Source organism: Mauremys reevesii, linkage group 9, assembly GCF_016161935.1.
Source record: "Mauremys reevesii isolate NIE-2019 linkage group 9, ASM1616193v1, whole genome shotgun sequence".
NCBI classification, from domain to species: domain Eukaryota; kingdom Metazoa; phylum Chordata; order Testudines; family Geoemydidae; genus Mauremys; species Mauremys reevesii.
The window spans coordinates 43,396,427-43,421,415 of NC_052631.1; the positions used below are offsets into that span (position 1 = coordinate 43,396,427).

The following is a 24,989-nucleotide window of genomic DNA, read 5'->3' on the forward strand; positions in this document are numbered from 1 at the left end:
TCCTCCTACACCCAACGTTCCTCTCGAAGGTGGTCTCCACCTTCCATATGGAACAGAGCATCTTTCTTCCCGTGCTGTGTCCTAAGCCCCGTTCCTCGAATGAGGAACACTGCCTCCACACGCTTGATGTGCATAGGGCGCTCGCTTTTTATCTGGATCAGACCAAGCGGTTCCAGAAATCCTCGCAACTCTTTATTGCCTCGGCCGAGCGGGTGAAGGGGCAGCCTATCTCCACCCAGTGGCTTTCCCGCTGGATCACTTCATGCATTCGCACGTGCTATGATCAAGCAGGGGTGCCCCTGCCACCGATCATTAGGGTGCACTCTACGAGGGCTCAGGCCTCATCAGGGGCCTATGTTGCCCATGTCCCTATCCAAGACATTTGTAGGGTGGCCACTTGGGCCTCAGTTTACACATTTACTTCACATTACGCAATCGTCTCCCAGTCTAGGGATGACACTGGGTTCGGCAGGGCGGTACTTTGTCCCGAGCTATCGTGAACTCCTAGCCACCTCCAGCAGATATTGCTTGGAATCACCTACTGTGGAATACACATGAGCAATCACTCAAAAAAGAAAGGACAGTTACCTGTTTTGTAACTGGTGTTCTTCGAGATGTGTTGCTCATGTCTATTCTACACCCCGCCCTCCTTCCCTTCTGTTGGAGTTGTCCAGCAAGAAGGAACCGAGGGTGGGGAGAGCCCGTAGCTCCCCTTATAGCATGATATACAGGCACCACTCCAGGGGTTGCCGCGATGCTCCCCCAGTATGGATACTGCTAAGGGAAAAACTTCTGGCACCAATGCACGTGGCGAGCACACACATCTACTGTGGAATAGACATGAGCAACACATCTTGAAGAACGCCAGTTACGGAACAGGTAACTGTCCTTTTGCCATCAGAAATTACTCCATATCAACTGAGACTATTACATAACACAGCCATTCAAATACAGGGAGGCTCCTCAGCAATTTCCAAATGCTCAGGGGAAAAATCAGAAAGTAGGGAGGCCAATTCTGTACCTTCATGTGATGGCATTGCATGCAATGGATATTAATTTAGACTCACAGTAGTTCTCAAATTTTTTGTATTGGCGACGCCTTTCACACAGCAAGCCTCTGAGTGCATTCCCCCTTATAAATTAAAAACACATTTTTTATATTTAATACTATTTTAAATGCTAAATTTGTAATCCTATTGTTTTAAATGAATTTACCTTTTCCCGTTGCTCTTAAATTAAGACAAACAAATTTTTATTGATTTGTTATAAGCAGAAAAATTATTTAATTAAAAAGTTACTGGGGGGGGGGCACATGAAACTTTCTCAATGTCACTTTTTCACAGGCGACCTAGCGCCACATTGCCACCTTACTTCTGCGCTGCTGCTGACTGCAGCACTGCCTTCAGAGCTGGGCGGCTGGAGAGCCGTCTGCATAACGTTTGATCTTTGCGCTGGGAGGGTTGGCAACATGGGGTGCTAAGGCAAATTTTGGGGTGGCTATAGCCTCCATGATCCCTCCCTTAGTGCCACCCCGCCTGTGTGTCTGACTGTTAAATTATAAATTACTTCTTTTTTTTTTGGCCGATCTGATTGGTCTGCTGTTTAATGCAGCTCTTCAGCTGCTGAGCAATCAAGCCCTCTAATGTTATCTCAGTCCCAGGGCCAGCCTTAGGGAAAATGGCACCTTGGGCAAACTTCTATTTTGGCACCCTTTCTTTGGAGGCAAAGTAGGCTGGATGGGCTCAGGCTGCCGGACAGGCTCAGGCTGCCAGCCCCACCAGGTGCGGAGCCCTGCCATTCGCGGGGCTGACAGCTCATGACCCCCACATAATAACCTCACAATCTCCTCAGTTGATTGTAGACCAAATTAAAACCACAGCAATTTTCAAAGTGAGTAAACTTTTTGCAGCATATTGTTTGCTAGTAGTAGAATTTCTGCGTGCTTCCTCACTCTTTCATTTACCAAACTGCCTCTTCAATCTTCAAATAAATGACGATGATAAAAAAAAAATAAAGCTGATCCTGAAAAACTAAATGATCCTTTCAACCCCGCAACAGCTTGAAAGTGTTGGACCTTTTTTTCCCCCTGAAAGAGGTAGACACTAAGTTTATGAGCAAATAATTTTACCAACAAATGTGTGCTTCAAACACAGTTGCAAACCCCCCAAAAAGTGCCATATCTTCAAATGATGTAGCCAGCATGAAGTGAATGATGAGAATCTGTCTGCCAGCCTGCACAAATTTACATGACCACTTACCCTATCATCCAGGCATTTCCTGCACTACTATTTTTTTTTAAATGGGACCCATCAAGGGTTACTAATGGACAGTGTCAGTTGCACTTCCTCTCAGCTCACAGCGGCATGTTCCCTAAGAAGTCATTAGCATATCTAAGAAATCCCTTTCACTGGTGCTCAGTGCATGCTCACAGTGTCCTGTGGAGGGTTCTTTGTAAGATCATACATGGGGTTATTTATGTGTCATGAATTCACAGAACTGTGGTGGGGAGGGAGTTGCTTTCTCCCCATGATGATTGCTCCTGGCACTATTATTCACACATTCAGAGACTGACATTTAAAATCACAGCACTTGACTCTTAAATGATTGTCTTATCTGGACGGGTATCCTTTCGGGGTTGAACAAGTTATCCAAGCCCTCACTCTGCGGCTCCTAGGACTCGTAACGCATTACCTTGTCCTCTGAAATCGACCCAGAGAGGATGTGGTATTGCAGCTGTAAATCAAAAGATGCTATTGGTTTTCCTTTGAAGCTGATGTCATGTTGAATAACTTTCCTACCTGAAAAGTTATGTGTTATATGACTTTTTTTCCCTCCCCAGGTGCAGATAATATGTCTCCTGTGTGTTTTACAGTTCCAGTCACTTACTGCGATCCAAACTGGGTTTTGTGTTGTACACTTTGGGCCAGATCGTAGGCTCTACGAAGGTCAATTTGCAGTACTGGAAAGTGATCTTAAAGGTGCCATATAGGAGTTTCCAAGGGATTCCCCCAGGCCTTCCTCATCAATCCCTTCCCCCCCAGTGCTTCAATTATGTTGGGAGGGGTTGAAGGGCTTGGCCTCCTTAGGGGCTACCTCACGTCTGTCTTTATTCAAAGGGGGGAAGGGAGTGTTTTTTCCTTTATATTTACTTACTGTCATTAAGCCCCCTTTATTTCCCCCATAATTCAAGCACTGCCTGACGGGGTACAAAATATATCGGAAGGACAGAACAGGTCATGCAGGGGGAGGAGTGGCACTATATGTGAAAGAAAATGTAGATTCAAATGAAGTAAAAATCTTAAGCGAATCCACATGTTCCATAGAATCTCTATGGATAGAAATTTCATGCTCTAATAAAAATATAACCTTAGGGATCTATTATCGACCACCTGACCAGGACAGTAATAGTGATGATGAAATGCTAAGGGAAATTAGAGAGGCTATCAAAATTAAGAACCCAATAATAGTGGGGGATTTCAGTTATCCCCATATTGACTGGGAACATTTCACTTCAGGATGAAATGCAGAGATAAAATTTCTCGATACTTTAAATGACTGCTTCATGGAGCAGCTGGTACGGGAACCCACAAGGGGAGAGGCAACTCTAGATTTAATCCTGAGTGGAGTGCAGGAGCTGGCCCAAGAGGTAACTATAGCAGGACCGCTTGGAAATAGTGACCATAATACAATAGCATTCAACATCCCTGTGGTGGGAAGAACACCTCAACAGCCCAACACTGTGGCATTTAATTTCAAAAGGGGGAACTATAAAAAAATGAGGGGGTTAGTTAAACAAAAGTTAAAAGGTACTGGGACTAAAGTGAAATCCCTGCAAGCTGCATAGGCCCTTTTTAAAGACACCATAATAGAGGCCCAACTTCAATGTGTACCGTAAATTAAGAAACACAGTAAAAGAACTAAAAAAGAGCCACCGTGGCTTAACAACCATGTAAAAGAAGCACTGAGAGATAAAAAGACTTCCTTTAAAAAGTGGAAGTCAAATCCTAGTGAGGCAAATAGAAAGGAGCACAAACACTGCCAACTTAAGTGCAAGACTGTAATAAGAAAAGCCAAAGAGGAATTTGAAGAACGGCTAGCCAAAAACTCCAAAGGTGGTAATAAAATGTTTTTTAAGTACATCAGAAACAGGAAGCCTGCTAAACAACCAGTGGGGCCCCATGATGATCGAAATACAGAAGGAGCGCTTAAAGATGATAAAGTCATTGCGGAGAAACTAAATGGATTCTTTGCTTCAGTCTTCACGGCTGAGGATGTTAGGGAGATTCCCAAACCTGAGCCGGCTTTTGTAGGTGACAAATCTGAGGAACTGTCACAGATTGAAGTGTCACTAGAGGAGGTTTTGGAATTAATTGATAAACTCAATATTAACAAGTCACTGGGACCGGATGGCATTCACCCAAGAGTTCTGAAAGAACTCAAATGTGAAGTTGCAGATCTATTAACTAAGGTTTGTAACCTGTCCTTTTAAATTGGCTTCGGTACCCAATGACTGGAAGTTAGCTAATGTAACACCAATATTTAAAAAGGGCTCTAGAGGTGATCCCGGCAATTACAGACCAGCAAGTCTAATGTCAGTACTGGGCAAATTAGTCGAAACAATAGTTTAAAATAAAATTGTCAGACACATAGAAAAACACAAACTGTTTGAGCAATAGTCCACATGGTTTCTGTAAAGGGAAATCGTGTCTTACTAATCTATTAGAGTTCTTTGAAGGGGTCAACAAACATGTGGACAAGGGGGATCCAGTGGACATAGTGTACTTAGATTTCCAGAAAGCCTTTGACAAGGTCCCTCACCAAAGGCTCTTACATAAATTAAGCTGTCATGGGATAAAAGGGAAGATCCTTTCATGGACTGAGAACTGGGTAAAAGACAGGGAATAAAGGGTAGGAATAAATGGTAAATTCTCAGAATGGAGAGGGGTAACTAGTGGTGTTAGGACCAATCCTATTCAATTTATTCATAATTGATCTGGAGAAAGGGGTAAACAGTGAGGTGGCAAAGTTTGCAGATGATACTAAACTGCTCAAGATAGTTAAGACCAAAGCAGATTGTGAAGAACTTCAAAAAGATCTCACAAAACTAAGTGATTGGGCAACAAAATGGCAAATGAAATGTAATGTGGATAAATGTAAAGTAATACACATTGGAAAAAATAACCCCAACTATACATACAATATGATGGGGGCTAATTTAGCTACAACGAGTAAGGAAAAAGATCTTGGAGTCATCATGGATAGTTCTCTGAAGATGTCCATGCAGTGTGCAGAGGCGGTCAAAAAAGCAAACAGAATGTTAGGAATCATTAAAAAGGGGATAGAGAATAAGACTGAGAATATATTATTGCCCTTATATAAATCCATGGTACGCCCACATCTCGAATACTGTGTACAGATGTGGTCTCCTCACCACAAAAAAGATATTCTAGCACTAGAAAAGGTTCAGAAAAGGGCAACTAAAATTATTAGGGGTTTGGAGAGGGTCTCATATGAGGAAAGATTAAAGAAGCTAGGACTCTTTAGCTTGGAAAAGAGGAGACTAAGGGGGGATATGATAGAGGTATATAAAATCATGAGTGATGTTGAGAAAGTGGATAAGGAAAAGTTATTTACTTATTCCCATAATACAAGAACTAGGGGTCACCAAATGAAATTAATAGGCAGCAGGTTTAAAACAAATAAAAGGAAGTTCTTCTTCACGCAGCGCACAGTCAACTTGTGGAACTCCTTACTTGAGGAGGTTGTAAAGGCTAGGGCTATAACAATGTTTAAAAGGGAACTGGATAAATTCATGGTGGCTAAGTCCATAAATGGCTATTAGCCAGGATGGGTAAAGAATGGTGTCCCTAGCCTCTGTTTGGCAGAGGATGGAGATGGATGGCAGGAGAAAGATCACTTGATCATTGCCTGTTAGGTTCACTCCCTCTGGGGCACCTGGTATTGGCCACTGTCAGTAGACAGTTACTGGGCTAGATGGACCTTTGGTCTGACCCGGTACGGCCTTTCTTATATTCTTATGTTCTGCATCCCTGCAACACAGGAGCTTATCCAGGCTGCTGGGGCCAGGGAAGGGACATTCTGGGGCAGGGAGGGTACGTTACAGGAACTGGAGAGGGTGGTAGTGGAGCAAAATGTTATCTGCTGAAGCCCGACTGGTAGACCAGTCTATAGGGGAGCTGGTCTAGAACAGAGTAAGCTAGAGCAGCACCCTGGCTATGGGGAAGGAGAAGGGAGAAGAGGGCACAGAGGAGAGGTGTGGTAAATTCATTTGGGTGGTTTATCAGATTGTCTGAGAGAGAACAACTAAACCTCTTGGCCCTGCCAGAGCCATTCTGTGTGGCAGTGCAAAATGTAACATAAGTAAATGGTTTGGCATGTTTAGACTTTGAAACTGTCAGACGCTGATGACAGGAGTAGAGGCCAATGGTGTTCTGCAGTACATTAGTTCCTCTCAGAGCAATATGAAATATTAATCTTATTAAGTCTTGTATCAAAAGTGCAAAGATTAATGCTGTAATGAGGGACCAAGTGCTTGTAAAGGTAATTCACTGAACAGCAATGCATCTTTTGTATTGTAGTAGAGTCCCCTAAGAGTGGTTCTTTCCTAATAGTCCTCCTTGGCTGCCTTATTAAATCTTTCTTACCAATTTGCAACCTATAAATATAGAATATATTTTAAAATGAAATGTTGAGTTTTTCAGAATTGTCTCATAAGCTTGACTAACATCTTGCATAAGTGTATATTGTCAGCAAAATACCAATGCTCTGATATCACAAATAAAAATAAATACTGTTACATATATGTTTCATTGGAAGATTATGGCTGTAAATTATAGAGTAGAGTAAAGGAGTCTTTCTTTGTTTCTTTTTAATAGAGATCCTACTAACCCACTCTCTAATTGTGACATGCTACACAAAACTGTTCATTCAATGGGACATTGTAGAACTTCTGGGTTGGTATGACCCAGTTTATTCACTAAGACTTGCAAGAGTATCACTGGTTACTAAGATCTCTTTAAATTAGGACATTGAGACTTGATAGTAGGATGCATTACTACTGTGGGAGTGTTATTGATTGTCTGCCATACTTAAGAGTCCCACTGGCTTCTAGGTTGCTTCCTGTGACCATGATATCCTTATCAGAGACACCCATGCCTGCCTATAGTGGAGGGGCAGAGTGAGGGCAGTTGGCTTCAGCAGTGTTACTGAGCATGCTCAGTCCATGCGAGCATGCTCTGTACAAGCCAAGCAGCAAATCTGGGGCGCATCCAGCATCCCTTCCCTTCCCCCTTCCCCCTTCCCCCCACCCATGCATCATCTCTGATCCTTATATGTAACTAGCATCCTATTTACCCCAATCCTGCTTTATGGAATCCTGGCAGGAGAGTTGCAGAAAATAAAGTCTGGCTGGGCTCTTGCAGCACCAGCCACAGTAGTATCTATAACAAAGACTTAATATTCATATAACTCATTGAGGGCAAGTTTGATATGTTTGAAGACAAATGCCTGGACTCATTAGAGTCAGTGGTCTATTGATTTCAGTAAATGCAGGATTGAGCCCCAAATGGAGTGATTGAAAATGACATGCTGGCAACATACCATCCACCTAATGATGTTCAAGCCTTGTATATCTACTAGCTGAAAATTATCTGGAACATTTAAATGACATATTGTATGTGGTTTCTTGACTGATCAAAGGTTTAGAAATTTCATATAAAGAGTTTTTGTTTGCATTGGAAATGTGTTATCCAAATGTCAGGTGTTAACAAGATCCCCATAATCAAATCAAGAGGGCCCATCTCTTTGTAGACAGCAAGTTGGGCTCCATAACATTTTCACAGATACGTCATTTTGCATATGTTTGTTACAGTCCATGGTATAATTTATTCTGAAGAACTGCAGTTGGACATCAGAAGGAAGCCATGCCTGAATGTGTTGCTGGAATATATGAATTGCTTTTGATGGGAAGAACAGAGTTAAATATAATGTGCAAAACTGTGAGAAACAAATCTGACATCTCAATAGAGGATTGAATGGTTCCTATTAAGCTTGCTAAATCTGTCTCTCTCAGAATACCCAACATAACCTCATGCACTTTTCATATTAACAGACTTTATACTCCATCCCAGCTCTGTAAATATAAAGCTAAAATATTTAAAATATTTAACAGATGTGGAACAGTAGAGAGACCTCTATTGCATGCAATATGGGATTGCTCCAAATTAAATACTGATCAGAGGTTTTTAAATATTAAACACAGATCTGGAGGGAGACCATTATCCCTCATCCTGTATTGGGCATCCTGGCAATTCAATCAGAAACATAAAGATGAGGAATTCTTGGCTAAAATAATTGCATATGGTCATACATGGGAGTGGTATACAATTTATCTTCGGAGCACTCAATTCTCATCTTGCAAACAGTGGTTAATGCCATTGTGTGAGATCAGAATCATGCTCCAAATATCAATAAATACCTGTGCAAATATCAGGCATACCTCCATTTTGAGGAGATTAGAAGGGGCACAAAATGCTTTCTTTTTTATCATTGATATGGCAGAATAAAAGGATGGGGGACTTCCAGTTAATACAGCAATTAAACTGCAGTAGTGGTGGGTTTTCAGAGTGCCTGACCTAAGCAACCACCCGTGATTGAGTTTGGGCAAGCTAAGAGATTTGTATGAGATCGGTCCGAGTAAGGATACCAACATCAGCCCCAGGAGATACAGGGGCAGGCAGAGCTGTTAGGGGAAGAGATCTAGGGGAGGAGTCTTTGGACCTTACTGGGATATAGGAGTCAGTGGTCAGCAGAATGAAGAACAATCTGATTAGGAAGCGGTAGGGAGAAGGAGGAGAAGGGAGATTGCATAAGCGTTACATAAGCGTTCTAATTATGAAGCTGCTGAATTTCACCCACCACTACTTACAAACAATGAGGAGTATAAAATAATAACTACTTGCTGATCTGGACTTGCCACTTTATGTGATTATTGCTACTGCTATGAAAATAATAGATAATGTCATTAATATCAAAGTATAGTTTTCACAGTGGAGTTCTGTGCTCCAAAGATATTCACATCCATATGGAGAAATGTTTGGTAATTTTCGGTAGTGGATTTTAAAAGAATAGAATAGCTACATTTGGAAAGAAAATCAAAGAGAGTAGACCATTATTACTGAACATCCTACTGTATTTACAACATTTAGAGAAATGTTAGAAAAAGGCCACTAATATAAATCATTTATTGCAGAACTAAAGAATATACTGATCTATTTCTAGAGTGAGTTAAAAATAACACACACATTCATGTGTGCACACCCATACACACAGCACAGTTTACTTGGCTGCTGTCATAAACTGACTTTATCCTTGAAAACTGTTATATGGGCAATTCCTAAAAGACAAATTCCTAAGTCCCAGTTATTGTAAGGAAAAGAGTTAAATAAAATAATGTAACGTCACATATTATCACATCTAATGGCCATTGTCTCATCTGCTTTTCTTCTTTTGTTAGTATTCAGACTTCTTCCTTTCATGTCCCATTCTCAAACATTTAAATATCAGCAACTCTACCATCTGACACAAGACAAAACATTTCTGCATTAGAAGACATAGAAAAGCTCATCAGGAAAACGCCTACCATGCCGAACACCTTCACAAATAGATCCAAGAGGCACAACAGATTGTGGCAATTAAAAGAGTCTCTCAAGCACTTCAAAACACAGATACCTCAGCTGTGTTTCATGTTAATTCAAGCCTCCTAGAAGATAAATTTGACAAGGAGATCCTTTATTATGGTTCCATATTACCATCTCCTAGCAAAAAACACCTGAAGCAAATGAGAATTAGTGGGTAGCTATATTTAAATATTCATGATAAGATTCTCAGAGTGTATAGTTATGATATAACTCTTCTGGAGTTGTAAAACCTGTCAAATTAGAAGGACTTGACTGTAAAAATGGGTAGAATTTTAAGCATTGTTCCCTTGTGAAAATAGAGTGATTCGTTAACTGCTGTATATACACTGTAATGTAGAAGTGGTTAGATCAGACTTTTAAAATAAAACTCTACCATCTGTACTTTATTGAAAGAACAAAAAGGAAAGAAGATTCATAATAATAAAAACAATCATGTTTATTACAGTAGGGTCTAGGGACTGACCCAGAACAGAGCCCCATTGTACTAGGCATTGCACAAACACAGGTTTTGTCTACACTGCAATCAAATGTGCAGTGTGGGCCGTGCAAGTGCACCTGAACCTTTGGTAGGTAGTCTCGTTCCTAGCCCATGCTGGGGTCTGTGCAGCCTTGTCTTCACTGCTATTTTTAGGTGCACCAGCTAGATTAAAGCTAGTGTGCGTGTGCCCAGCCGAGTGCAAATCACACCTCCAATTGCAGTGCAGACATCCCCACAGAGTACTAGATAGTCCCTTCCTCAGAAAGTTTACAATCTAAATAGACATAGCCATACAAAGGGTAGGGGAAAGGGATATGACACACAAGCAGTGAGGTCAATGTAATGGTGGTAAAACTCATGTTAGTGCCACAATTTTTTTAAAGGGTACTCTGGAGTGTGCATTGGGTGGACATTCCATGTTTCAGATTTGGATGGGAGTGAGGAGGTTAAGATATAATTTACTCCATTCCTATGACTTCAATGAGCATCAGTACCCTCCTTCCCATGAAATCCAGACTTCTCTGTCATTAAGAAGACTTTAGCATGTGTTTTACCTGGGGCAGGGCTAATCTATTCCAATAACACATTTCTGAAACTTCCCAGTGAGATGCATAATTCATTTTGTGGGGGCTTCATAAGGAAATCCCACAGTAGTCCATGGGTTGAATGGATTGGTAGTCCCAGGCAGCAGACCTAGTGCTGAAGTCCTGATCATTCTGAAGTGAATGGCAAAACTCCCATTAACTGTGGTAGTGTCAGAATTTCATCCCAGATGTATAACATGGAAGCCATTGACCACAACAGCAGAATAATCTGAACAAGTTAGCAACAGCCTGTCACCTAGAGGCCATTAGAGGGACAATAAGGTAGCTAAACATTAGCATTCTTGATCCTTGCTGATCTCTTAGATTTCCCATGGTGAACGTGATGCTGCTGTAGCTACTTCTCTTGTAGTTGTAATCACAGAAATGTCTCTTCCATTACCAAAAATGTGCTGAAATCTTGATCGCAAGAGAGAAGCTATGCTACCCTGGTTGTTATCCTGAAGACTGATTGTTTTTTTCCATAGGTTAATGTACAATTAATGTCAGATGACAGTATCTGAGGGCAGTGTTATTGCTGTTGATCATGTTATGCTACAGCTGTAGTACCTCAAGAATTCCTAAAAAACAAATGTAGCAGTCATGCTAATAGTTCTTTGAGTGATCTTGGCACCTTCGATTTCTAGGATAGTCAGAGCTTCTATGTTTGGCTACAGTGAGAATGGAGTCTCACTGTGCCAGGCTTGTTATCCCAAGGGGAGCCTCTGACACACTTCAAACCAAACGCACTGCTACAGGTAGAATAAACAAACAAATTCATTAACTATAAAAGTAGATTTTAAGTGATTATAAATCAAAGCATAACAAGTCAGATTTGGTCAAATGAAAAAGTGGATTCTAAGTGGTCTTAACAGAGATGTCCCATCCATAGGATGCTTCTCATCACTGGCAGAGGATGCTCTTCAGTTAGGCTCTCCTTTGATCAGTGCTTCAGTCGGCTTGGTGGTGGTGGTGTCTGTAGAAGAAGGATGGCAAATCTCGCGTGTCCTCTCTTCCTCATGGCCACCCCCTTCAGAGAGAGATGAGCAGAGGGCTAGTCTCCACAGGCATGCTAAAGCGCTGCCACAGCTGCTCCATACCTTGTGTGGATGCAGCACAGCGCTGGGAGAGAGCCACCTCCACGTGGAGAGCCGCCTCCACTTGCTGCACTCAGGGCGGTGCACACCTTTGACCCGCAGCGCTGCATTGCCAGCGAGCCAAACCTTGAGTCTCTCCACAAGGGAGCAATTCCCCTGGTGTGACCTCATGCAGGTGAGTCATTGCATTGTGGCTCCCTTGCTGGGATTGTTGATGGGTTGATCTGCCAGGGCCTCTCCTTCCTTCGCTCTGGGAGCCAGCCTTATCCTGCTCTGCTGTGAGAACCCTCACTAGCCAATATCTCCGGTCCCAGATACAACCTAGGAACCTCCGTCTTGCAGTGTCCAGTTATGCCAGCTTTCAGTTCGTCAATTTAACAAATAAATTGATATGTACCAGGCTTGTTATCCCAAGGGGAGCCTCTGACACACTTCAAACCAAACACACTGCTACAGGTAAAATAAACAAACAAATTCATTAACTATAAAGGTAGATTTTAAGTGATTATAAATCAAAGCATAACAAGTCAGATTTGGTCAAATGAAATAAAAGCAAAATGGATTCTAAGCTGATCTTAACACTTTCAGTGTCCTTACAAACTTAGATGCTTCTCATCACTGGCTGACTGGATGCTCTTCAGTTAGGCTCTCCCCTTTGATCAGTGCTTCAGTCGCTTGGTGGTGGTGGTGTCTGTAGAAGAAGGTGGAAGAGAGAGAGAGAGCATGGCAAATCTCTCCCTTTTATCGTGTCCTCTCTTCCCTCTTGGCTTTGTCACCCCCCCTTCAGAGAGAGATGAGCATTACTGAGGGCTAGTCTACACAAGCAATGCTAAAGCGCTGCCACAGCTGCTCTTTAACATACCTTGTGTGGATGCAGCACAGCGCTGGGAGAGAGCCACCTCCACGAGGGGAGAGCCACCTCCACTTGCTGCACTCAGGGCGGTGTTTTTTCACACCTTTGACCCAGAAAGTTGCAGCGCTGTTAATTGCCAGCGTAGCCAAACCTTGAGTCTCTCCAAGCAAGGTTGAGCAATTCCCCTGGTGTGACCTCATGCAGGTGAGTCATTGCATTGTGGCTCCCTTGCTGGACAATGATTGTTGATGGGTTGATTGACACCCTGCCAGGGCATTGGTTACTTTCCTTGCTGTTGCCTCTGGGGAGCTAATATTTGGCTGATTCCCCAACTTACAGAATGTTTTAGTGACAACCATACAACACAATTCTCATAACTTCATATGCATTAATAGATAGAGAATACATATGGATAGAGAAATGAATTTCAGCAGATCATAATCTTTCCCCTGATATCTTACAAGGCATGCTTTATACGTAAGCAAGGTTGGTTCTGGCTTTTTTTTGCCAGAGTGGCAAAGCAGGGAGAAAAAAGAAAAAAAAAACCTGCGGCATGGCCGGAGTGGCAAAACAGGGGGAAAAAACAACAACAAAAAACCTGCAGCGCAGCCGGAGCGGCAAAACAGGGGGAAAACAAATAACAAAAACCTGCAGCATGGCCAGAGCGGCAAAGCCGGGGGGGGGGGGGGAACGGTGCGGCCAGAGCAGCAAAGCAGGGAAAAAACACAAAAACCTAAACCTGCGGCGTGGCCGGAGCCAGGGTGCAGGGGGATTCCCTGCGCTGCAGACATGCCCTGGCTAGCGGAGGGGAGGGGGAGAGAGAGAAGGGGGCGGCCAGGGCTTCAGCGGGGCGCTCACCATCCGGCCCCAACCACCGTGCCACCTGCCGGAAGAGCTCTGCGCCGCTCCAGTGGGGGGAGAGGGAAGGACATGGGCTGCCCTGCCGAGTTTGCTTCAGGGCGCTCCCCTCCTCCGCGCCACCGCCCCCTACAGGGAGGCCGGATCGGTGAACCAAAAAAAAAAAAATACGCGGCCGTGCCACCCTAGGATTGGATGGAATGCCGCTCCGTAGAATCTGCTGCCCCAAGCACGAGCTTGCTCGGCTCGTGCCTGGAGCCAGCCCTGTACGTAAGATCACAATTATATGAAAATGAGGAATATAGGGGTTACAGCATGCTCCCCCAAGGTATAGAATGTCACACCTGGTCATAGGATGGACCAGGCAACTGCCCTAGGCCCCATGCTTTGGGGTGCCCCATGCTTCAGGGGAACGCGGGGTCTCGGCAACCTGGGGTGTTAGTGGGGGGCCTGGCACTAGCAGCAGCGAGCAACCCGGCACTATTCTGCCCCTGCAATAACAGCATGATATTGAGTAGCCCAGGAATTTACAAACTGTGATCCATGAAGCACTTACTAATGGACCAGGGAGAGCTGGCTGGTCTCATGGTGCTTGCTGCTCCTCCTTGCTTCCAGGTGCCTGCTCAAGCTACTCAGTATAAAGGAGAGGCTAGAGGCATGTGAAAGCAGCTACAAACAAGGAGTGGGAAACAGCTGAGCTTCCTTCGTTAGAGGTCTCACCTGTATAAGAGAACTGAGTGAAATTCCATGACCTGTATTGTGCAGGTCAGATTAGATTATCATAATCATGTCTTCTCACTTTAAAGACTATTAATCTATGAAAGAATGAGTGGAGTCACCTAAGGCCTGGCCTATGAGTGGTACTGGCACTGCCAGCCACCAACAGAAGAGGAACATTCACAAGTAATAGCTAGCTGTCCAGGGGAGCAGGGGAAGGAGAAGATCAGATGGCTGTGCAACATGTCCAGGAGCATAGAGGACCAGGGAACTATGTTCAGGAGAGGAACGGGGTGGACCAACAGAAGCATGAGACAGGTGACAGAGAAGCAGGATGGGAGAAACAGACAGAGGGGAGATGAAATGAAGAGCAAAAATATCTTGCTGAAAAGAGGAAAAGATTGAATATCAATCTAACATTTTATATCTAAATTGAGTATTTCTCAGGCCTGGTCTACACGGGAGGGAGAGGAGGGAGGGAATTAATCTAAGTTATGCAGCTTCAGCTACGTGAATAACATAGTTGAAGTCGACTTACTTAGATCTACTCACCGCGGTGTCTTCACTGCGGTGAGTCAACTGCTGCCACTCCCCCATTGACTCTGCCTGTGCCTCTCATGGCGGTGGAGTATATGAGTCAATGGGAGAGCACTCGGGGGTTGATTTACCGTGTCTAGATTAGACGCGATAAATCGACGCCCGCTGGATCGATCGCTGCCTGCTGATCCGGGGTAGACATACCCTCAGTATTAGTAGTAGAGTCTTTTGCTGGGAACACTTGGAATCGTTGTCATTCGCCCATTCCAAACTAAATCTCATTACCCTAACAGAAGGTGTCTCAAATGGGACTCTCTCTCCTGTCACTAATAGAGTTGGCCATTATTCTTTGCTCATCTCCAGCATTGCTTGTAACTTAGTTAAAATCTGAATACTATTCAAGAGTGGAATCTAACTTGGACCCATCATCAAAAAGGAGAGGGGATTTGTTTTAAATGTTGTGATGACAGATAAAAATACAGAAATGGAAAACTTCAGAAGTCTCAATAAGCATGTTTCAGTGAAGGTATTGATTTATTTAATGGGAATTTTAACTGTAGAGCAAATGATCTGAAATAAAATATACAGCAGTAGACAAAACATCAGAACAAATGAATGTTGCATATATACACTAAGGCTGCTTGAATGAGTTCCCTGTGCTAAGTGCTGGTAGTGCAGCCAGTGCACTATACTGGAGGTTTCAATCCTCTTCTTTAGTACAATAGCTCAATTAAGCAGCCTGAATGAGATACAAAGATGGTAATTGTTGGCTTTCAAAACATTTTATATATATTGCAATTTGGGCTAATTTCCATCTACTGCTGTATAGCCACATTCTGCCTTGTATAGTATATGGCTGTCATTTTTCTCGAGTATATCATCTGACAGCTTTCGATCTTTGTGGCCAGATAATCTTGTTAGTGGTTTTCTGAAAAGGTAATAGGATAGGATGATAGACTGTGTGCTAAAAGAAAGATTGAAGCATCAGAGCTCATTTCACATACCGTGCTTGCTTTAGGCAAGAAAATAACCCAAATATTTGATGTGAAAGGCAAAGGTGGTAACTAGTTCAACACGTACTCTTGCTCTCTATAATGATCTATTATGGGAGTGTGTGGTTGAGCCCTCAACCTGCCTGTTCTCTCTCCAGACCCACACACATGTGTATTATTTTAATGAAACTGATTTGGCAAAGAAGTTCTACATCATGTGTCCTGGAAAGTTAGAATGCAGTCATGATGGTACAACACAGAGGAAATGTGGTTTTTTTAATATATATATATATATATCAAACCCATAGCAAATTAGAAAGACTTCTCTGTTGTACCAAATCCTCTGTGATTTAGCCTACTAAATATTCTGGCCACAATCTTCAGCTGGTGACAATTGGATAAGCTCCATTGAAGTCAATATGCTGATTTACGTCAGTGGAGGATTGGGCCTTCTGATCTGACACATTAGTGTGATGGAATCATGGAAGGATGGGTTGAAAGGGACCTCAGGAATTCATGAAGTCCAGCCCCCTGCACTGAGGCATCCCTGACAGGTGTTTATTCAACCTAATCTTAAAAACGTCTGATGATGGGGATTCCACAGACTCCATTAGAAGCGTATTCCAAAACTTAACTACCCTTATAGTTAGATGGTGTTTCCTAATATCTAACTTAAATCTCCCTTGCTGCAGATTAAGCCCATTACTTTTGTCCTACCTTTGGTGGACATGGGGAATAGTAGATCACCATTCTCTTTGTAGCAGCACTTACCATATTTGAAGATGTATTGGATCCACTCTCAGTCTTTTCTCAAGCCTAAACATGAATAGCTTTGTTAACCTTTCCTCATAGGGCAGGGTTTTTTAACACTTGCCATTTTTGTTGCTCTCCTCTGGACTCTCTCCAATTTATCCACATCTTTCCCAAAGTGTGGTACCCAGAACTGGACATGATACTCCAGCTGAAGCCTCACCAGTGCTGAGAAGAGCAGAGCAATTATCTACACTCCTCTCCACATCTTACATACAACATTCCTGGTTTTGCACCCCAGAATGATAAATTTTTTTCACAACTGTATCACATTGTTGACTCATTCAATTTTTCATCCACTATACACACCCCTGATCCTTTTCAGCAGTACTACTGCCTAGCCAGTCATTCCCCATTTTGTAGTTGTGCAACTGATTTTTTGCCTTCCTGTGTGTAGTACTTTGCACTTGCCTTTATTGCATTTAATCATGTTGATTTCAGACCAATTCTCTAATTTGTCAATGTTGTTTTGAATTCTAACCCTATCCTCCCAAAGTGCTTGCAGCCCCTCTCAGATTGGTGTTATATGCTAATTTTATAAGTATACTCTCCACTCCATTATCCCAATCATTAATGAAAATATTGAATTGTACTCGACCCAGGATTGACCCCCAAAAGGGCCCACTAGATATGCCCTCCCATTTAACAATGAGCCATTGATAACTATTCTTTGAATACAGATTTTCAACTAGTTGTGCAACCACTAGTAATTTCATGTAGACCACATTTCCCTAGTTTGTTTAAAAGAATGTCATGGGGGACTGTGTGAAATCCCCTTGTGGATTTATGTACCATAGAACATATTTATAAACCTGTTTCTTTAGATGTCCTAGCAGCCAAGTGGCATGGGGATGTTATGATTGATTTTAGATTCTTCCTTAAATGCAATTGTAACACCAACAGACTCTGGTTGTCAATGGGCGGGATCGAACCTGGGGCCTCTGGAATTTAGTGCATGAGCCTCTACTGCATGAGCTAAAAGCCATCTGACTCTTAGCTAAGGCTGTAGAGCAGACTCTATAATTGCTCTTTCTAAGTGGTCTCGGTGCCACTAGATGGACACAACACCACACCCAGAAGGTGTGTGGGTTACATACTTCCCCTAGCTGAGGAATCATGTCCCGAGTTTCAGCAACTTGCCAGTTGAAATCCCGGATGAGCCCCCACTTGTAACGGCGACAGACCCTGTTCATCGGTGAGTGGGCTCGAACCAGGGATGTCTGTAGCTTAGTGCATGAGCCTCTACAGATGAGCTAAAAGCCATCTGACTCTTAGCTAAGGCTGTAGAGCAGACTCAGTTTATATCTCTCTCTAAGTGGTCTCGGTGCCACTAGATGGGATGGGACAGCACAGCACACCACACACAGGGGGAGGGATAGCTCAGTGGCTTGAGCATTGGCCTGCTAAACCCAGGGTTGTGAGTTCAATCCTTGAGGGGGCCATTTAGGAATATGGGGCAAAAATCTGTCTGGGGTTTGGTCCTGCTTTGAGCAGGGGGTTGGACTAGATGACCTCCTGAGGTCCCTTTCAACCCTGATAGTCTATGATTCTACCCAGAAGATGCGTGGGTTAAACAATGCTAACTTTTTGTACTTCACTTGTACTGAATGCTAGCTGTATTACAGCTAGTTAGCTTGGGTAATTAATACATAAGGTTGTTTATATTAAAAAAACACAAACACTACTTACTGCTTTCTTACTGCTATTTTTCCACAGTCATATCCATAGAATGAGATGAATATTGTGACTGAAGGACTCAGTTGATGGCATTTATTTTGAGGAAGCTAAACAGAGCTCTATGTATGTTTTAACATTTGAGACATCACATTCAAAACCTGAGCACAGTGAATGGCAGCTTGTAGTGAGATGTTTGGATTGTTCTCTAGTCTTCCCAATGAAACATCCAACTTTTCATACGGTGATGGAAATGATCTTCACTAACAGAGAGCTTGAAACCAGATAATTATCCAAGAACATGGAACAGAATTAACATGCAGTGGAGCATGGCATGAACATTTCCTTCAGCAAATAAAAAAGGTAATTGCTGTCTGTGTACAAAGCAGCAAGAAAGGTTTGGCTCGGTTCCTTCAGCCAATTTAGAGAGGCCACTGTTTACTTACTTAACCTATAAAAACATGCAGCTTATCAAAAGGGTGCCATTCAAGGATTGATGGAGTGCAACCAGCCTGCTGATTGCAGGCACTTCTTAGTTCACACTTCCTAAGTCTGATCAAATAGAATGTTCTTGTCCTATTATTAGAACTCTAAAACATAACAAGTCTGAGCTTTTAGTTAAACAGGGCAGTCATATCCCAGGTTAAATATGAACAATAATTAATAGATGTTGAGTCAAATTCTGCCCTCCTGTGAAACCCCACTCATTGCAGTAGGGTTACACAGATGTAACTGTGGACATAATTTGGTCCTGCCCACACAGAAATTAGGCAGTCTTGAAAATATCGTTCCAGTAGATTAAGCTAATTTGAATGGTTCTGGTTTGTGATTTTAGAGGTTAAAAACAGTTGCAGAATAATAATATCTAGCAAAATATGGAACAGGTGTTAAAGAAAATGAAAATTGTAAAATAAACATAAAAAAACAGTTCAGTCAGGAACAAGGAATTGGCAAGTGTCACCTTCCAGGATGAGATGAAATAAATACACTACACCTGTCCCTGTACTGAAGTCGTCAGTTTACAATTTTCTCACAAATGTTATCTGAACATAACAGCTGATACCCAGCTGCAGCAGTTCCTCCAGTTTTCTCTCAATCAGTGTAGGGTAGAGTGTCTCTGTGTCCCAATCATCCAACATGGTACGCTGATCAGGCATTCTCTGGGGTGCCTGATTGGGGTTGCCAGATGTTCAGTTTTCAACTGGACTTTCCAGTTGAAAGGGGACCTGTAAGGTGTCTGGTCAGAAGTACTGACTGGACATCAAAAGTCCAGTTGCCACCTGGAGGGTACTAGAATGGGAGCTGCTACCTGCAATTGCCACCACCAGCCTGTCCCCCATCTCTTGCCAGCCTGGCCTGGGACATGGGGACTGGGAGGCACCAGTGCAGGAGGCAGAGTAGCATGAGGCGGAGCCCCTTCTCAGCCAAAGCTACTTTCCACCTGCATCTCATGGGCAGGCAGGTTCTGCATCAGCTCCAAGTTCAGCTCTGAAGGCAGCAGGTGAGTTCTAAGGGAGTGGAGAGCAGGTGACCGGCAGGGGCATGGGGAGCAGGGGGCTGTAGTGTCTAGTTTTAAGAAATTGGAAAGTTGGCAACCTTATGCCTCACACTTGTACCCAGGAATAAGAGCTACCTCAGCCAGTGATATCAACAACATCTGTCTAGCACAGACAGGCATTTTCTTTCTCTCTCTCTTCCACATGCGCACTCACAAATTGGAGATGCTAACACCCTAGTTTTGAAGTCTTTAATCCTGTGATGCATTTATGTATGACTTATAGCAGTCTGAGCACCATCCACCAGTAGCCTGGATATTGGTGCACTGTCACAGGGACCTCTGCTCATGACTTTGCAGTGCCTCCTCTTGGCCACTCTAGGGATTGGCGCTTTTAGTCTGATGCCCTTCTTGTGGTTCCTCGTCCCATCATCTCACTCTCCTGGTCTGTGGCCCCCTTTCTTGCTCCTCAGGAGCTGCAGCTCCTCATCTTCATGGCTTAGCCCTCCGGCCAAGTCACAAGAGTCCTCCCCTCCTAGGGTAATAACATCTTCCTCGCTGTCCCAGGCAGTCCTTATGTCCACTACCCTGGCTGGCTCACGCCCTCAGTGGCTAAAACACATTGTCCCAGACAGCCTCCAAGTTCACTGCCCAGATTGTGCCACTCACCCAGTGGCTGGTGGAGGGAACCCAGGCTTGCCCTCTACTCTCGGTTCCAGTCCAGGGCCCTATCGCCAGCAGCAAAGGTCTGGGCAACCACAAACCTCCCTGCCACTCCCCTGGACTACTTCCTACCTTGCCTATCCCAGGCTCCCATTCTCCACTCTTCTAACCAACCCCTTTCCTCTGGGTCTGCTACACCAGTGGTTCTCAAAGCCAGTCTGCCGCTTGTTCAGGGAAAGCCCCTGGCGGGTCAGGCCGGTTTGTTTACCTGCCGCGTCTGCAGATTCAGCCGATCGTGGCTCCCACTGGCCACGGTTCGCGGCTCCAGGCCAATGGGGGCTGTGGGAAGCGGCGCGGGCCAAGGGATGTGCTGGCTGCCACTTCCCGCCACCCTGGAGTGGCGAACCGTGGCCAGTGGGTGCTGCGATCGGACGAACCTGCGGACATGGCAGGTAAACAAACCAGCCCGGCCCGCCAAGGGCTTTCCCTGAACAAGCAGCGGACCGGCTTTGAGAACCACTGTGCTAGACAAACCCTTTCTCTTGGGTCCAAATCTCTTTCTCTCTCTTGTCCCAGGGGGAGTGACTGCAGCTGTCCTCTGTGCAGCCTCCTTTCTGCTACCAGTGTTGTTCCTGCACAGGTGAGCTTCCCTTCATTAGGGTTTTCTCTCAGCCTAAATGTCCTCAGGTTTGCAGCCTCATAGGTTATTTGGCCCATCTGGCCTATGTTAACCCTTTCAGGGTGTGTTTGGGGAGCACACCCCATTGCATACATGCACCCTTATCATCGCTACTGAGGTGGCAGCATCAATCGTAAAGGAACATGCTCAATGCACCCCCTTTGCTCCCTTCAGAGGTCTCCTTGGTACAGAGCACACTCTTGTGCCAACACAACTCAAGCACCTTGATGACCCAGAATTCCCAATAAAAATGGTATTGGTGAATATGGCCCACAAATAATGGGCATATATGCAGAACCCGACACATAGTATCAGCAGCTGTACATCAAGGGATCTAGCTGGATTATCCCTCAGGGTAGAGCTCTTAGCCCACCCAACTAGCATCTTCTCACCAGCATCCCTTGCCAGGATCAGGGGATCAGGCTAGCTGTCATCAAAATGTTGTGTCTGTGACATGAATCAAGGCCACTGAGTGGGACAGCCACAGCTAAAAGCAAATACTGAATGATCTCCTCTTGGAAGGAAGAGGATATGTCTTGTTTCTTTTCTAAGAGTCCCCCTTCTCATTTCACCAACACTCTGGTTCTGTCACACTTACAGAAAAGTGGAATCACAAGATCATAGTTTTCTGTGTCTTTTAATATGGGGTGAATTTCACCCTCTACAGGTGTAATCTATGAGTAGCTAAGATGTAAAAAAGTATGTCAGGTGCTTCTTCTTTTGAGACATGACTATTTATTAAACTACCAACCAAATCAACCAAAATATGCCAGGTCTTTTCAAACTCATAGACTTTAAGGTCAGAAGGGACCATTATGATAATCTAGTCTGACCTCCTGCACAATGCAGGCCACAGAATCTCACCCCCACCCCCCAACTCCTGTAACAAACCCCTAACCTATGTCTGAGTTATTGAAGTCCTCAAATTGTGGTTTAAAGACCTCAAGGTGCAGAGAAGCCTCCAGCAAGTGACCAGTGTCCCACACTGCAGAGGAACGTGAAAAACCTCCAGGGCCTCTGCCAATCTGCCCTGGAGGAAAATTCCTTCCCAACCCCAAATATGGCAAACAGCTAAACCCTGAGCATGTGGGCAAGAGTCACCAGCCAGCTCCCAAGAAAGAATTCTCTGTAGGAACTCAGATCCCACCCCATCTAACATCCCATCACAGGCCATTGGACATATTTACCACTAATAATCAAAGATCAATTAATTGCCAAAATTAGGATATCCCATCATACCATCCTCTCCATAAACTTATCAAGCTTAGTCTTGAAGCCAGCTATGTCTTTTGACCCCACTACTCCCATTTTTCCTGCTCACCTAGAACTAGTGATTGTTTAGAATGAATAGTAAAGTAACAAGAGATAAAATGTTCACTTCAGATCATTCAGAATTAGTGAATTACAGCTGATAGTTTGGAGTAATGGGGAGCACACCTATTACAGAGCTTTTGTTAATAACTCAAGAGATTCACAGAATTCACATTCCTATTTGTCTTCCACAGTATGATCTATACATTTGAGTAAATATATTTCAAGGGCATCCCCAAAATTTTAGCTCATTAAACTAATCATACTATAAACACTCTGCAAAAACGTAGCATAAACATGGCCACTTTTAATAATGATCTGAGAGGAAAAAATTATAAAGCTAACCTCAAAAATAGAGCTATCCTGAACTGTAGAATCAGGTAAAACTTCTAAAGCCAGTTTAGATTCCTGATTAAATAAGCCTATTACATTTGATAGAAAAAGTAATTTTTGTTTAACCTGTTTACTCTGGGATGTAGGTCTCCCAGGGTACATCTACACTACCTGCCAGATTGGCAGGTAGCGATCGATCTATCGGGGATCCATTTATCATGTGTAGTGTAGATGCGATAAATTGATCCCCGATTGCTCTCCTGCCGACTGTTGAACTCCAGCAGTGCGAGAGGCAGAAGCAAAGTCGACGGGGGAGCTGCGGCCATTGATCCAGCACTGCAAGGATGTGAAGTAAGTAATTTTAACTCGATCTAAGATACGTCGACTTCAGCTACGCTATTCTCGTAGCTGAAGTTGTGTATCTTAGATCAATTCCCCCTCCACCCCCCAGTGTAGACCAGGCTCCATTGACTATGCACATTCTAGAAGACTTTGGGAAGTGAAGTAGAATTAGTGGGCAAAAAGCAAAATTAGAGGAAGGACATGGGGTAAATGGAAAGTATTCAAAGATAAATTATTGTTGCCATAGTGGTAAGTGTTTTCTCTAGCAATCAACACACCAGGAAGTCCATTTGCATACACCAGGAAGTGAAAAAGACTAACCACAGGTAAGAAAGACATGAAAGTCCAAAACCTCAAGTACAAAGGACTGAATAGATTACAAGTGATGTTAAAGTTGTAAAACAGCAAGGAAGCAGTTATATGTGGAGAATGAAAGAGCGATTACAAGAGAGATTGGAAAAATGATTAGAAGCTAAAATTAGCTGAAGGAATCAGAATGTCCTTTAAAACATGAGAAGAGTAATTTAATGACATGATAGACACAGTTAAACAAAAACAAGAACAACATCAAAAAACCACCACCAACTAACTAAATCCATTATTTGTCCTGAGAAAGGGGAGAGAAATGCAAGAAAGATAACAAATTTTCCAGGAGGTAAATAAATAGTGTTGAAGGGACTCAGAATCACAGCAGAAGAGTTGAACAAGTAATAAAAACACTTAAAATTGACAAAAATTCTGAACGCAGATTGGACCCTTTCTAGAATTCTTATAAGGGAGTAAGCAAAAAGATGGGCAGAAGAAACACACAATATACTTTAGGAACACATCTTGTGGTGTTTTACTGGTAAATAAGGGACAGGCAAGAGAGAAATAATTTCAGGCCCGTAACCTTCACTTAAGCACTGAGAAAAATATTGGTTTACAAATCAAGACAAAAATGCCAATCTACTGCAAAATAATGAATGTATTTACAAAAGGGCTGAGACCGAGCCTTCCTTTTTTGGATTTATGTCCCAGCAATATCAAATGTAGGTGTAAAGGTAGGAGTTGTTTGGTCACTAACTTGCAGATTGTACCTACAATTAGGTAAAGATACAGAATTGCCACCGTAATTCAACTGAGGGTACAGGTTGGATTCCCTTTTGAAAGTTTATCCTTAATTCCTAATTAAAATTCATTACCATCGATTTACAGATGGACAACCATTGACATAAAATTCTTTAGAATTGTTTAAAGCAATAACAAAAACATGAATTGGTTGGAGTCAAAATTATGAATTATCTATAGCTTAGTAAAATGTGGTCACATGCAATGTTAGTAAATAGGTGTAGGAGGAAAGATAAGAATATAAGAACGGCCATATTGTGTCAGACCAAAGGTCCATCTAGCCCAGTATCCTGTCTTCTGACAGTGGCCAATGCCAGGTGCACCAGAGGGAATGAACAGAACAGGTAATCATCCAGTGATCCATCCCATTGTCTATTCCCAGCTTCTGGCAAACCAAGGCTAAGGACACCATTCCTGCCCATCCTGGCTAATAGCCATTAATGGACCTATCCTCCTGTCATAGGTCTCACCCCCACTTGGAGCTGTTGGGTTCACAAGATGGGGACCTGCATTGACTCCCCTAAACTAAAATCCTAGTTTAGATCTGGTAAAAGCTGCCACCACCCAATAATGTACGTGTATTGGGACACAGTCCTTCCCCAAAATCCTTGGGGATCCCAAGAGCCCCAAATCCATGGAGTTCTTACACCTAGGAGAAATAAACCATCCCCCTGCTTCCTCCCCCCTCCCTTTTCCTAGGAGAGATACCGGGATCCAACTACAGAGGGATGCCTCCCTCC

At 43.4% G+C, this 24,989-nt stretch overlaps 1 protein-coding gene across 7 annotated transcripts in view; it reads left to right on the plus strand.

Moving 5' to 3' along the window:
• The window catches only part of LOC120371739 (glypican-5-like), a 627,960-nt gene that overhangs the window by 445,532 nt on the left and 157,439 nt on the right, over nt 1-24,989 (plus strand). Inside the window, exon 8 of one of the 7 annotated variants that reach the window (XM_039487906.1) lies at nt 9,536-9,835. The exons of the other annotated variants lie outside the window; for them this stretch is intronic. Coding sequence (XP_039343840.1) covers nt 9,536-9,601 — 66 coding nt within the window. The 3' untranslated portion in view covers nt 9,602-9,835. Of the gene's footprint in view, nt 1-9,535; nt 9,836-24,989 lie in introns of those variants that run through there. 7 annotated transcript variants of the gene reach the window in all.